Source organism: Barbatula barbatula (genome assembly GCF_947034865.1).
Source record: "Barbatula barbatula genome assembly, chromosome: 11".
NCBI lineage: Eukaryota > Metazoa > Chordata > Actinopteri > Cypriniformes > Nemacheilidae > Barbatula > Barbatula barbatula.
In genome coordinates, this window is record NC_136774.1 from 2,194,481 (window position 1) to 2,210,762 (window position 16,282).

Sequence of the window (16,282 nt, forward strand, 5' to 3'; positions counted from 1 at the left end):
GCCCAGATGAGAGAGATTTAAATCGTGTATCATAATGTTTATAATAAGTAGAGTGTATAGGCTACCATAACAATAATTTGCTAAATAAATTAAATAGATTCCTCAAGCATAGCTTTGTTTTATTCTTTATCATGTGCTTTGCTATTCTGTATATATATATATATATATAGGCCTATATATATATATATATCAGGCAGATGTAACCGAGAGATCTTGTGGCTGGCGCGAGCCGCGTAACGTGGCAGTTGAACGGGTCCAGTTGGAGTAAAACTATAGCGGAATAAAGTAAACAAACAAGTAAATAAAAGCATGGCTGCACTGTTCTGTTCGCTCTCGTCCGCGTCTGGCTGAGTGTCAGCCATTCTAACAGCGAGAGATGTAGTGGCAGACGCGACGCTTAGTAGGTGACGGGACGCGCAGTGGCCGGTAGTGAGGCAGGAGTGACAGGTCCGGTGACAGCTCTTCTCATTCGTCTCGAAAACAAGCAGATGGACCAGGAGGAAGTTCAGCGGAGGCAAGCAGGACTTCATAAGACATAGAGGTATGTGAACGCACACGCACACGCGCACGCACGCACACACACACGCACACACGCACACACTGTAGAGACGGAGCGCCTTTAGGCCACGCCCACACCAAACAACAGTGACCGATTGTAGTACGTCACAGTGGTCGCTAGTCTCATGCCGGAAGTGGGGCGGAACGAACGTCATGGCGGAGAAAGAGAAAACGGTAAAAAGTTGTCTTTGTGTAGTTTATCGATTGTTGTTGGATTATCTGACGCTGAACAAGGAGACCAGAAAAAAGCCTCTGCAGCTTTCACAGGCAGAAACGAATGATGAGACTTAATCGTTAAAGGGTGATATGGATTGTTTCCTAAAACACGCCTCGCGATTAATTGCGTGTTTTAAGAATTTAGATTGATTTAATCTTTAATTTAGTTTGATTGTTAAATGTGTGCCTTCTGTGCCATGACTTTTGTTTGATTTTGTAATGTTAGTTTATGATGTGTAGCGTATAGTACATGGTGTTATGTACTATGAAACATGGTTAATACTGGTAAAAATATAGTTTAACTAAATAAATGAAAATGTTCTATTGCTCAAATTTAGTTTTAGTTTTTTGATTAGTTTATTAATTAAACACAGTGAAACAGTCATTGACCATTGTGCTGTACAATACTTTAAGGACTACTAAAATGTGCAACTGTAAAAAACTACTTGTAAGTCGCTTTGGATAAAAGCGTCTGCCAAAAGAATAAATGTAAATGTAAAATGTAGTTTTGCTTTAAAAAGAGATTCTGTAGCAATTACTCTAATTGAAAGTGGTATCAGCTATTCCACATTTGTGACCCTGGATAACAACCAGCCAAAAGCCAAAAAGTAAAAAGTAAAAAAGTAAAAGCCAAAAATACATTGTGTGGGTCAAAATTATAGATTTTTCTTTTCTTTATTATTTTTGTGAATGGATGGCCTGCTACAGTGCATCGGATTAACAACTTCAAAGGCGATTTTCTCAATATTTAGATTTTTTTGCACCCTTTACTTCTCCACCGGATATTGTCCCATCTTAACAACCCATATATCAATTAAAAGCTTAACTATTCAGCTTTCAGTTGATGTAAAAATCTCAATTTCGAAAAATTGACCCATAAGACTGGTTTTGTTGTCCAGGGTCACATTTTGGGACGGCAATGGCAAAAGCTCAGCCTCCCTTTCTTTTCAAGTGATTTTGACAAGTTACATTTAAAATTTAACAGTGACATTTTATCAGATAAATGGTAAATTTACTATGGTTAGCTCACTCTACCAGTTTAATATCAAGATTTAATATAATCATAGTTTATACGCTGGTGAATCTCTCGTTACTGTCTCCTAGTGTGGGGGGGGTCTCTATATTTTCTTTGCGGCAGAGGTCCAGACAGTACTTTTTGCGCCCAGTCGAATATGTATATAAAAAGTTAACATCTAATGTTTTATTAGGCCATTTATTTTATATTCTAATACCCACAGTATATATGAAACATAGCAGGCCTGGTAACTGAGAAATGTTGTAGGCTCTGGTCCTAAAGCAAAGTCCTAGTGGCCTATTCTACATTTAGCAGACGCTTTTATCCAAAGCGACTTACAAAGAGTTCAGGGGTAGTAAGTGGTATGTCATACAAGAGCAATAATACAATAGGTGCTAATACGAAGTTACTAGTTTCGACAAAAGTCAGACCAATAGCTGTTGAGAGAAAAAGGGTTAGTTTTTTTGTTGCACTGTAGGGATAGTGGTTTAGGCAAGAGGTAAAGTGCATTGTCTTGCACCCTTCTTGCACACAGCAGGTTTTTAAGAAAAATGTGATGGGGGGCCTGTGCCCCAGTAGAGCTTTAGGTCTAGCCACGCCCCTGTTTTTTGGTTCGGTTCTGATGGCACATTAAAGAGATTTTCATTATACTATGCTTATGTGACAGGAACAGTAAAAAGGTAAGAAGAAAAATTGCGGTCTAATGTGCACACCTGCCGCGTGTCTAAATTTACAATAACGAATTTGCTATCGTAAAAGATGCGAAATGTTAATCGCCCCTTAAGGTAAGTTCAGATTGTGTGGATCCAATAAAGCCGAATGAATACCCGACGAACCAAGCTTTCATATCAACGACAAAATGAATGTTCGCTCTCTTCTATTTGACGCCCGCACGGTAGATGGCGCTGATGGAGAGTACATTTCATGACTACACATTAGGTGGCGCTCAACCGCTGTTCAGGGTTCTTTGGCTGCTGAGAAGAAAAGCTTAAAAGCTTAGCGCATAGCGATACAGGTTACAAGTGCGGTTTTCTTTACGTACTTACAACTGCAGAACTAGAAATGGATTTCTCCAGCAGCAGCGAAGATGACTTTATTGTTTTTTGTCTGAATGAGCAAAGGAAGAGAAATATACCATATTGGGTTCACCCTATTCTTAAGAGCACGGGGAGTTTAAGCGATTGATCCAGGAGTTAAAGCTGTACCATGATCGTTTTCATTGTAACTTCAGGAAGATGGTCTGGGGGTTCATTAGTTAACGTACCAAATGGCATTTGCATTGCAGCTGTACTATTAAAACATTTGTGAAAATATGTATACACTTGACATGATGTTTGTTTACATGTGCCTGTGCTCTCTACCTACAAGCAAAACTGCTTACTATTGTATATAAGGAAAGATTAAAATAAAGAAATTTGAAGAAACTGAATGTATTAGATGACTTTTACTGGTACCGTCAATATATTTGTAATATCCCATACTACAACATAATATATATATATATATATTAACCAAGAATCGAACTGGCGACCTTCTGATAATGAGTTTGTGAGCGGTCACACTAAACCTGAAAATCAAATGTTGTGCTTCTTCACTTTATTTCCATGTTATTACATTATAAATGAGTAATTACCTAATGTTAGAGGCTTTCTTGTAGAGAGAATAATTGTGTAGAACTGAATAGAGGGCTGTTTGAACTTACATAACTTGAGATTTCATTGAGTGCAAAGAACATAGAGAGAGAGAGGATAAGATAAACTGCACTGTGACTGTAGACTTTGGCTGCATGTAACCACGGAAGCACGGCGAGAAACATTTACTGAGAACAGAGAACACTTCACGATAATGGAAATCCCTGACATGTCCTTAGTGAGTAAATCAATATTTTCCAAATATATAAGAATAGTTGGGGTAGGTCAAGGAATTTAAAACTTCATTACAATAGCAATAAATAGAGAAACTTCTAACTTCTTTGACAGGACCGATAGACTAAGACAAACAAACTTAATGTTAATCTAGGAAAGGTTCTCGTCACAATTCATTATATATATATATATGTATACTTATCGATATTATGACAAATCACAATGTAAGGGAGAGATTTTTTTCTCAGTGTTTAGAGCATGGCGCTAGCAACAACAAGGTCATGGCTTCAATCCCAGGGATCGTGGGTATAAAGCAATGCAAGTCACTCTGGATAAGAGCCTCTGCCAAATGCCTGAATGTAAAATGTATTATGCCATGCTCTAGATGCCCATTTTTGCATTTGAGGAGATGAGCAAATGAGCTGCTAGTTTCAGCAGAAAACGCAGCCGGGGCTGTGAGCCTGTGCTTCCAGCGACAAAACAAGAAAGAAGGGTCACATAAAGCGATGAGAAATGCTGTGTCTTGTCTTTAAACACCAAACACATTGTTTTCTATAAGCGAACAGACTCCTGACAAAGGTGTCACGTTTTCTATATGCTAAAAACTCGCATGACAAATCGATCGTGTATATACAAAACATGTTGAAGTGATGAAGTGTTACATAAAGTGAATGAGAAACTGCGTGTCGTCTTTGAACGCGACTGTGTCCCGAGGTTTTACAGGTGAAAAAACAACATGGGTATGACAGGTATGTTTATAAGCGAACGGACCCTAACAAACGGGTCACGTTATCTACATTACAAACCGGTCGCATATTTACATATACATGGCTTTCTATAAGTGGTAGTACCCATGACAAACCCATCGTGTACCATGCACACTGCTTTCTATGAGTGAACGGACAAACATGTCACAGTGACATTTTACAAGAATTTACAATCTCTTCAAACGTCTGGTTTAGTGTGTGTGAATTACAGTATATACTTTCTTAAATGTACTAAATTGTGATGCCATGACCCAAGTTTCAACTGTAAAATTCAGTAGTTTATAATCAATTCAAACAAAGGTTGACTTTCAACTTTTGCTTATCAGCCACTGTGGCTAGGGGTTTTCCAACCACCCAGCATTTTGATAACTACAATGTTGTTGTTGGGAAACCATGTTTTATATGATTGAAGTTGACTATGGCGAGCTATAGTAGAACCCTTTAAATGTAAATGACCTATGTACACACCCGAATGTGAAGTAACACTACAGGTCATTATCAATACTAAAGCTCTTATAATGTTGCATGTAAATCTGCTTTTCTTTTAGCAGTAATAAAGTATAGCTTCTCATGAGCCCCACACTAATTGTTAGATCACAATTCAACTATGCATTTTTACATCCCTAGTTTTTGTCAGTGATCATTCTGTAATGATAATCACAATTAAAAACATGAAACTGATCTTTTTTTTTTCAAAACTGCAGCTGAAACTGTCTAGGCCGGAGCTGAATGACTTTGAAGGCATTTCTATGATCCACTACTTCACTGACAACTGGGAAAATGTAAAGAACTTCCAGGCAAGACCAGATGACATTCTAATCGCCACTTACCCCAAAGCAGGTATGTATGCTGAATGAAGTGCTCCAGTACAACGCAGGTGAAATAAATTAGGTCAGGATCTGGCTGCACTTATTGCAAATAGAGTATCGCAGAGATTACATATTTTTGTATGCAAAACCCAGAAGCCAGTTAGCATTTTAGCACTTCCGGTTCTATCGCCCCGAAGTCAATGGAGTTTATGGAATGCCTTTTTGGTTAAATGTCTAAATACGGTCTGTGGTTAACGAAACCTCTTAATTTTTCCATGTTTTATTCTATGACATAAACACACCAATTATAACCTGCTCGTGATTTTTAAAGCTTTATTGTGTCTTAAAACGGTGGTTGCTAAAAACGACTGAATCCTTTGGCGAGGACATTAAACTATGAGGCGATTTTGTGGACAAATTTAAAAAGGAATTTTAAGTATTTTTAAACTGCATTTGCAATTTGGTTTTCTTTTTGTGCATTTACAATTTGTGACATAATTCAAACGCAAATGCATGCATTTACATTTACGTGTATGTACAATGTGCCTAATTTTGAAAGGAAACGCAAAGTCTATTTGCAACTGAATTACCTCTGTCTTACGAGTTACGACCCTGCCATATTTAAATCACTATAGCACTTCACCAAATGCTGTTTAAGTTCCTCTGGTCACGCGTATTAACCCTGCCAAAATACTAATGAAATTGAAAATCGTGGATGGATATTGACTCACAGTAGTTATGTGATGTCCATGAACGAATCGTTCTTTTAAAATGTATTTTTTAGCGTTCATGAAATGCATTGACTCATATTTATCGTTCAGAGAGCGTCTTGGCTCAAAAGAGTGTCTAAAGCACGGAGTGGTCTTAAGCAAAGGCGTTCAAGTTATGAGCTTTGACAAGACCATATGATTGGTTGAATGTACTACTACTGAAAGGAATATGCCTTTCACTGAACAAACAAGCCGGAGTTATGTGATATTGAAGGTAAGTGTTATGTTCTGTACATGTAAAGGCACGGCCCTGTTTCTGCCCCTAAATAAATGTTCATATTAAATGGGGATAGTACTGTATTGTATTGTTAAACAAGCAGCCTCTAAAGCACACTCCACGATTAATAATACTTTGAACAGAGACTTAGTTTTCTTCGTTGTTCCAGAACGTTAAAACCTCACAAATAAACCTAATCACAAATTACTTGAAATCCTCACTTTCTGGTGTGTCTGACTGATTATTCAGTTACTCCGTTACTAAAACGGGGGTGAAGATTAGATTTTTTAAGATTAGACTCAACTTTATTGTCATTACACATATACAAGTACAGTGTAACGAAATGTAGTTTAGGTCTAACCAGAAGTGCAGTTAGCAAGTGCAGGATATACAGTTAGAATAAATACAGAATACAATATGAGAGAATATAATACAGTGGGCATGGACTATAAAAATATTTTGCAGTAGGAATGTTCTATGAAAATATGACAGTAGGTATATACTATGAACAATATATACAGATGACTATATACTATGAACATTAATGTACAGGTGGATATGAACAGATAATAATTTAGACTAAAATAGTGCAAGTGACTTAGGTATGCATAAATTGTTGACATTGGCTATTAAAGTTGCAGTGCAATAGGTGAGTTAATGCAGTTGTTGAAGTTACAGTGCAGTGGATGAGTTAATGCAGTTATTAAAGTTACGGTGGAGTATACGATTTAATGCAGTTAATAGTTTGCAGTCCAGAAGATGAGTTAATGCAGTTTATAGGTTACAGAGCAGTAGATTAGTTAATGCAGTTATTGAAGTTACCGTGCAATTGATGAGTGGATGCAGTTAATAGTTACAGTGCAGTAGATAGGTTAGTGCAGTTATGGAAGTGGTCCATTAGTGCAAATGAGCATTCAGTTAAATATTCCTGGTGTGCAAGTGAGCAGTATAGAGTGCAAATGATGCTGTGTGTGTGTAAACAGTCCAGTAGAGCAGATAACATGAAGTACTGGTGTGTACAGTTCAGTCATGCATGCAGCCCTGTAGTGCAATGTAAACAATGTTATAGCAGCATTGGAGTTAAAGGTAAGAGAGGTAGTGGAATCAGTGGGGGGCAGAGTTCAATAATGAAACAGCTCTGGGAAAAAAGCTGTTTCTTAGTCTGCTGGTTCTTGTCCGGAGGCACCGGAAGCGCCTACCGGAAGGCAGGAGAGTAAAAAGTCTGTGAGCGGGGTGAGAGGAGTCCTTGAGAATGCTGCGAGCTCGACGCAAACAGCGTTTCTGCTGGGCTGTTTTCACCACCCGCTTCAGTGTCTTGTGCTCTGCAACAGAACAGTTCCCGTACCAGACTGTGACACAGTTGGTCAGGATGCTCTCTATCGTGCAGTGATAGAAGTTCACCAGGATAGTTGAAGACAGTTGGTTCTTCTTCAGTGTCCTCAGAAAGAAGAGACGCTTGTGAGCCTTCTTGATCAGGCATGAGGTGTTGGTGGTCCAGGACAGGTCCTCCGAAATGTGAGTCCCCAGGAACTTAAAACTGGAAACACGTTCAACAGCCATCCCATTTATGTGGATGGGGTCGTGTGTGCCTCCTTTTGCTTTCCTGAAGTCCACGATGATCTCCTTTGTCTTGGAGGTGTTAAGGATCAGGTTGTTGTCGGTGCACCATGTGGCCAGGTGCCGGACCTCCTCCCTGTATGCAGTCTCATCGTTGTTGCTGATGAGACCAATCACTGTTGTATCGTCTGCAAACTTGATGAAGGAGTTAGATCCGTTCATAGGCCTGCAGTCGAGTGTGAAAAGGGAGTAGAGAAAGGGGCTCAGTACGCAGCCCTGTGGTACACCAGTGTTGAGGGTGGTGGTGGAACAGATGGGGCCTAACCTAACAAGCTGAGGCCTGTTCGTCAGGAAGTCTATAATCCAGTTGCAGGTAGGGTTGTTGATGCCTAGGTTTCCAAGTTTGACGATTAGCTTGGAAGGGATGACGGTATTGAAAGCAGAACTGAAGTCTACGAACAGCATACGTGCATTAGTGTCCTTATTGTCCAGATGTGTGAGCACGGAGTGCAGTGCCATGGACACTGCATCATCTGTGCTCCTATTGTTGCGATAGGCAAATTGGTATGGGTCCAGTGTGGGTGGTAGAGAGTCCTTTAGGTGTGCCAGGACCACCCGCTCAAAGCACTTCATGACAATGGGTGTGAGTGCTACAGGGCGGTAGTCGATTAGGGACGGCGGGTTACAATTTTTTGGAATGGGCACAATGGAGGTGGATTTAAAACATGCTGGAACCGCTGCTTGGGCGAGGGACAGGTTGAAGATGTCCCTGAAAACCCCAGCGAGCTTCTCTGAACATGCCCTGAGTACGCGAACAGGGATGCCATCTGGGCCAGCAGCCTTCCGCGCGTTGATCCGACTTAGTACAATGTGAACATCAGTGGCGTTAAGTGTGATGATTGGGTGGTCAGCAGAGGGTGTGAGCTTGGTAGCTGTTTCCTTGTTGTCTCTTTCAAAGCAAGCATAAAAGTCATTAAGCTTCTGTGGCTATGGGGCATCTGTGGCTATGGGGGTGGAGTGGTTGGGTTTGTAATCACTGATGGCCTGGATGCCCTGCCACATGCGTCGAGGGTCAGAATTGGAAAAATGCTCCTCTAGCTTCAACTTGTAGCAGTGCTTGGCCTTTTTGATGCCCCTCTTCAGATTTGCCCTAGAAGTACTATAGGCCTGTGCATCATCCGATCGGAAGGCAGTGTTACGTGCTTTCAACAGGAGGCGCACTTCCTTGTTCATCAATGGCTTCTGATTAGGGTACGTGGTGATCTGCTTCTGGGTTGTGACACTATCAATGGTGGAATTTATGTAGTCCAATACAGAGGAGGTGTAGCTGTGGATGTCCGTGTGAAAGCCACTGGTGGCCTGAGAAGCAAACAGACTCCAGTCTGTGTGTAGAAACCTTTCCTGGAGTGAAAAGTCTGCCCCCGCAGGCCACACCTTGATGGTCTTCACTGATGGCTTCACACGATTAATGAGATTAATGTACTTGGGGGTGAGGAACAAAGAAGAGAGAACTGATGTGCATGAGCGCCTGATACTCGGTGGCTTTCAGATCACCAGTACACACCGAATGAGACTGCGCATGCGTGTATTTTTAAAGGAGTCATAATTTAAGACATACATTTTAACCCAACCTTTCGTTATATAAGAGGGAATCATATTCAAGCGAACATCCTGTAAGTGTCAGAACTGAAAATGCCCTTGTTACTGAAATTACAACTGTTATTGACACCAGGCCCAGCGAATGTCATGTCCGGGAATTCACCTATAGGTAGAACACCACCTCCACAGAAGAATATCAACGACTGCTTCTCTAGCCCCGTTAAAGATCGCAAAATATTGTGCAGTCAGTGCCTGGTTGTGGAAGAACACAGTCGCAGCATAACCTTCCTCCGGATTCCGACATTAGTAATGTGTGGTTAAAGTTTATTTTAAAAGACGTTCCAGCACACGTGGGTAAAACATTGAGCGTTTGTTTGCTTCATTTCACCACGGATTCCTTTGTGAGCAAGGCACAGGTCGACTTTGGATTTGCGGAGAGACTAAAATTAGTGCTGTGCCGTCAATATTGGATCCGATAGGATGTGAGTAAAACATATTTGTACTATACGTCACTATTGCTTTATTAGAGATCGCCTGATATGGCCTGATAGCCCCATTCGCTGGGACCTCTAGTCATTTGGAATAATTGCTGAGTTTGTCTGTGATCTTAATCCCGTGCGAATCGGCCATCTCTGTAATTTGTAAATGAAACATTCCACCACATTTGACCTACCATATTTTGATGAACACCCAGGTCCTGTGATAATATTAGTCCTGTGTGAATTGGCATCTCTGTGATTTGGCGGGCTCATATACTATTTTTAAGGTTTTATCCACGGTTTGCGAATTATGAAAGCTGTTTTGAAGTGTTTGAATGCTTTGTTTAAGTGTTTTGATATTATTCCGGTCATATCCATACCTGCCAACACTGTCGTTTTGGCCGGCTGTCTCCCGTTTGTTTATTTATCATGGAAACTCTCGTAACAGTTAAGACCCGCAATCGCGATGATCTTCTGTCCGGTTTGCGATCACGGATCTCAAATGCTGACATGTACGGTCATATATCTTTAAACACCATACAACTATAGGCTATACAAACTATACGTAAAGCCTTTCCCATCACAATCGAGAAATAATTCAGTAAATTTGAATAAAATCACAGGCTTCACTTATCCCGTGCGAATGCGACACATGAAAAACAGATGTGGGGAGGTAATTTCTAAATCACACGAGATCCCCAGATAATACTTATCCTGTGCGAATCAGGCTAATTTGTAACCTAACGTTTCGTGTCTAACCAAATTCAAAGAAGGCACCAACTAAGTTTACTATGCCACCTCCTATCCAATCATAGCAGTGGACGTTTACTTCCAAGTCATGGGGCACGCCCATTAAAACTGAGCATTTGTCGAGCCGGCCTCAAAACCCGGGTAGAAAATAGTCTCTTACTTATTGATTTTGATTGTTTTTAATATAAAAACCATGAGTCAAGAACCGGTTGCAACAGCTTTCGGATGACCAGTACATTGAACCAAGAGCTGTTTCTTTCCGACACGTCCGACTGAGAACCAATGAGCTGATAATAGTGAGTATGCGTGATTCACGTGACGCTACCGAACAGTGTGGACAACTGATGCTGTGCTAATGGAGCAATCTGGCAAAACGTCAGTTCATTTAATAACAAATAAATCGTATTGGATTATGCATAGATCATATAGAGTAGTTTCTTTACATTTTACTTTTACATTTATGCATTTGGCAGAAGCTTTTATCCAAAGCGACTTCTATTGCATTATCCTATACATTTATACATAGGTATGTGCAATCCCCGGGATCCCCGGGATCAAACCCACAACCTTGCGTTGTTAACGCAATGCTCTTACCGCTGCGCTACAGGAAAGCTGTATTTCTATTACACAGCTCTTTTGAATGCTTGATTCTGATTGGCCAGTCGCGACATTTCAAGGGTTGTTATTTTCAAATGTCGGGGCTTATTTTCAAATAACAACCACTCAAAATGAATAACACCCTGTAACCCGGATGCTGTAAATCATTTTGAGAGGGCAGTTTAATATTACACAAGGATTTTATTATTAATAAGTCTTTTAATAACATATATGACATTATATTTACCAATTTGGCTGTTCGTGATGTTTTGAACGTTGTTTCTTACTTTAAAACTGCAACGGCTGTTATTGCAAAATAACCCCTTCGGTGTGATACAAGACCCTCAGCTTCGTATCGGGTCCTGATCACACTGTCGGGGTTTATTTCAGTGATAACCACCGGCTGCCTGTACATTATCCCTTACGTACAACGCTGATGAAGATTCATTTATACACTTCATAACTTTAAGACTTAAACTATCATGTAACTAACAATGTAAATACACCTCCAGTGAGAAGGCCCATCTGCTTCTTTTACATTGTAGCTTTTAACATTAGCTTCTCTGCAAAGTTGCATGATCAGAATCATTTAACCTTTCAGACTACAAAGCTTCTTCATGCTTGTTATGTTTTATAATAGCCATGGCAATCAGATTGTTAAGCCACTTGTCCTCCCTCCTTCCACTAGGTACTACCTGGGTTTCTTATATACTGGACCTGTTGTATTTTGGCAATGAGGCTCCAGAGCGCCAGACTTCACAGCCTATCTACATGAGGGTGCCATTCCTGGAGTCCTGCTTTCAAGTTATTCCATCAGGTCAGCGATTGCAGAATAATTGAGTTTGTCCATTGTCATCCAGCTGTTTCAATTGACCCCATGTGGTTGTCATGGGACTCCAAAAAAAATATGGGAGTTGTAACCAAGATCCACTGGTTCAAGTGAAATTCCTAAACAAAATCTTATTTTGGGATGTTCCCAAGTTTTGTGCCTCAATGTATCGCAAAGATCAGATTCCAAGACACTCATCTTGCAGATATTCCATTTTTTATTTTTATGTTAAATGTTGGATGCTTTCTCATTTTAAGTAACTTTGTATAAATCAGTCTACTTAATGAGTGCATGTATATGTAGTTTATGTCATTTTATTTTAAATATATTTTTTTAAATCACTCTCAGGGACAGAAATGGCTGATAGTCTGAAGACTTCTCCTCGCCTCATCAAAACTCACTTACCAGTTCAGTTGGTGCCAAAGTCCTTTTGGGAACAGAACTCAAGGGTACTGTAGTATAGTAATTTTTTTACTATAGTAGTAAAGTCGATTTTTCTCTCTGTAAAATTTTACATTGTGCTTCATTTTGTGCACCGCATCCACAATGCATGCTTCAATTACAAATGTAACCACATTTTCAAGTTTGATGGTACAGTATCACTCCAAAAACAAAGGGTGCTACAAGAGGCAACGGGTTGCAAAACGTACGGAGACCTAACCTTCCTGCTATTGGATTTGAAAGTCTTATATGTGCATGATATTTCCTGAACTCCTCTGCGGTTAGTTTTGTATGAAACTTCTTAAATCATTCATCTGGAGACAAAAAAATCTGTCAGATTTTCAGCCTAAGGACGAATGATTTGAGATGTTTAAAACCTGTTATTAATTAATGTTTAATTAATACCATTCCTTATGTTTGACATTTGAAACTCTTTATAAGCTTGCTTTGTCCAATGTTTTAAAAACATAAAATTTACACTAACGTTTTATTGAAAATATAATTTGAATATATGTAGCAATAAACAATGAGGTGTCACGCAAATCGCAAGTCCAGTACGGTGTACCACAGGGCTCAGTCTTAGGGCCTATGCTCTTCGCATTATGCATGCTACCTCTAGGAGATATAATAAAGCGACACAGAGTTAGCTTTCACTGTTATGCTGATGATACGCAACTTTATATTTCCTCATGAAACACAGCAATTCCATCGAATAGTGGAATGCATAGTCGATATAAAAAAGTGGATGAGTAACAATTTCTTATTACTGATCTCGGACAAAACTGAAGTGTTACTTATTGGACCGAAAACCGCCCTAGAATACTGCTTAACTATTAATGGATGTTCCATAAAACCCTCATCTTCAGCAAAGAATCTTGGCATTTTATTCGATAGTACTCTGTCATTTGAGAACCAGGTCGCCAACACCTGTAAAATTGCGTTTTTCCATCTTAAAAATATATCTAAACTACGTCATATGCTGTCACCATCAGATGCCGAGAAGCTTATACATGCCTTTATGACATCAAGACTAGATTACTGTAATGCACTATTAGGTGGTTGCCCTGCAGGCCTATTACAAAAACTCCAACTGGTCCAAAATGCGGCAGCTCGAGTTCTTACACGTACAAAAAAGTATGAGCATATTAGCCCGGTTCTGTCAACCTTGCACTGGTAACCTATAAAGCATCAAATTAACTTTAAAATCATGCTTATTGCCTATAAAGCCCTGCATGGTTTAGCAGTCCTTCATGTGCACTACGCTCTCTGGCGTCAGGTCAGTTGGTAATACCTAGAATTTCAAAATCAAGTGCAGGCGGCAGATCCTTTTCCTATCTGGCGCCTAAACTTTGGAACAGTCTTCCATGCAATATCCAGTAGGTAAAAACACTCTTTAAGATAAAATCTAGACTAAAGACACATCTTTTTAATCGTGCATACATACACTATCATAATATATATATTCCGAAGGTTTAGGCTGCACTAGTTAGATCAACCGGAACCAGTAACACTTCCGATAACAACTGACGCATTTGTTGCATGAAAGAGTGCAGAACAGTACTCTACTCTCAGCCAGTCTTGTCTCATTGTTCCAAGGTTACTAGAGCGGGCAGGATGCAGTCCAAGGTTACCGGAGCGGGCAGGGCGCAATCCATTCCCAGACCTGACAAATGCTGTGATGATAGAGCTGGACAAAGGACGTGGCGACTCTACAAAATTATTAATGATAATCTTAAATTTAATCGTTTTTTTATTTTGCCTTGTTGTGCAAGCACTGTCGAGCTTTTGCAGAGGCTGCAGTTTTTGCCACAGGGGAACTGCAATCCCCTGGTTAGGCCTGGTTTCCAGGTTTTTTTCTCCTCCAATGGAGTTTTGGGTTCCTCGCCTGTCCGGGGGGCTGCTAGAATTTGATAGTCTTATTTAATTAACACTGCATATAGGAATTTATTGTGTGTCTGATATTTGACCTGTGTTTTGACTTTCATAACCTTATATGTTTTACTTATAGTCAATGTTTTCTTGTACAGCTGCTTTGTAACAATAAAAATTGTAAAAAGCGCTGTATAAATAAAGCTGACTTGACTTGACTTGAGACAATAGAGCCCATTAGAACCCATTATAATTTTTTATTTTGTCCCCAAAACAACAAACCCATTAAGATCAAAGCATTTGTCATGTACGGTTGTGCTGCTCGCGTTTGGGTGACCGGGTGTTAATCTGCAGAACATCATTACTTGTACAAGCTACATATTGTTTGTATGTAACATTATTATCCTGTTTGAAATCCTCATAATGTTCTTGTTCATTAACTCCAGGTGGTGTATGTAGCCCGTAATGCAAAAGACAATGCCGTTTCCTACTTTAATTTTGAACGCATGAACATGGTAGAGCCCGAACCGGGAGACTGGAGCAGCTTTATAAGGAACTTTATGGAAGGAAAAAGTAAGTAAAACAGATAGAAAATACAGTTAAATCAAGTTTGTCAACTATTATGTTCAATCAGGTATGCCAACATTTTAATGCAAGGAGTTGCTTTTAAGATGTTGTACATGGGGCAAGTAAAGATGTTAAAACAATAACTGAAATTAAATATCATTATTTCACTCCACAGTTCCGTTTGGTCCGTGGTATGACCATGTCAGCGGATGGTGGGAGAAGAAACAAACATATTCTAACTTACTGTACTTGTTCTATGAGGATTTGGTCGAAGTAAGATCCGTTTATACAGTAACGTTATTTTTAGACTCTGTACAATGTGTTTAAAGTGTATCGTGTGCACGACTCTGTCAGGACACAGGACGTGAGGTGGAGCGCTTGTGCTCCTTCTTGGGATTATCAACTTCACCCGAGGAGAGAGAGAAAATAACAAAAGGAGTTCATTTTGATGCTATGAAACAGAACAAGATGACCAATTATTCCACACTCCCTGTCATGGACTTTAAAATCTCACCCTTCATGCGGAAAGGTTAGTGAGATCCTCTAATCTAAATTCCCTTTTAATAACAACTGGCAAGTTTATTTTTTTGCTTTTGTTTGCGTTCTAAAAGGTAAAGTTGGAGACTGGAAAAATCACTTCACTGTGGCACAAAATGAACAGTTTGATGAAGTCTACAAACAAAAGATGAAGAACACCACTGTCAAGTTTCGGACTGAACTTTAAAGCTTGTGTTCTAGACAACGTTAGACATTATTTACTCACTGAGGGTGATTGTTTTTATTTACAGAATATTTATTTTTCATCACTTTAATGATTTTAAAACAGCTTCTCATATCCAAGTTTAATAAGCAAAGTTCTGGGCTATTGTGTTTTTCAGTCAACACAGTCTCACGGGAATTTGTGACATTTTCACACACTGTAATCTATTAATTTGTGTTTACTGACACGAATTTCCCCCTTTTTTCATGTCGCCCAGCACGACTTGTAAATTTAATATATTTTAATACGCTGTGTCTTTCATATGTATAAATATATGCCAATGCAATCTGATGGGAATTCATACCTGTTTTACAAGATGGCTCATTTGTGTGAATTCCTACTTTCTACAAAAACACAAATTAATAGATTCCAAATGTCGTGTCTATGCCACAAATTGCCGTGAGACGGGGTTGAAATGTATGAACACCCTGCCCACGGTTGGTCTATATTAAATTGTAAAATAAAATTCCTTCCTTGAAACTCGCTGTCTTGACTTATTGTAATTAGAAATCTTTGTTGTTTAGTGTCTGTGAGCCATAATAAAAAATATAATATAAATGTTTTTCAAGGGGTTTAGTTTAACCCGTTTTACAAAAATAAATAAACTTGCCTACATT

The 16,282-nt window shown here is 39.4% G+C and overlaps 1 protein-coding gene across 2 annotated transcripts; it reads left to right on the forward strand.

Annotated features, from left to right (window-relative positions):
* Positions 1–570: 570 nt before the first annotated feature.
* LOC306900359 (cytosolic sulfotransferase 3) lies at positions 571–16,282 on the forward strand. 2 transcript variants are annotated; one of them, XM_079467254.1, is made up of 8 exons: positions 571–732; positions 5,126–5,261; positions 11,888–12,016; positions 12,377–12,477; positions 14,785–14,911; positions 15,081–15,178; positions 15,260–15,434; positions 15,517–16,282. In XM_079467254.1, the coding sequence occupies exons 1-8, from the start codon at positions 712–714 to the stop codon at positions 15,627–15,629; spliced, it is 900 nt and encodes a 299-aa protein (XP_079323380.1). In that variant the 5' UTR covers positions 571–711; the 3' UTR covers positions 15,630–16,282. The 2 variants fall into 2 exon arrangements, with proteins under 2 accessions (XP_079323380.1, XP_079323379.1); XM_079467253.1 differs by lacking the exon at positions 571–732 and adding an exon at positions 3,498–3,658.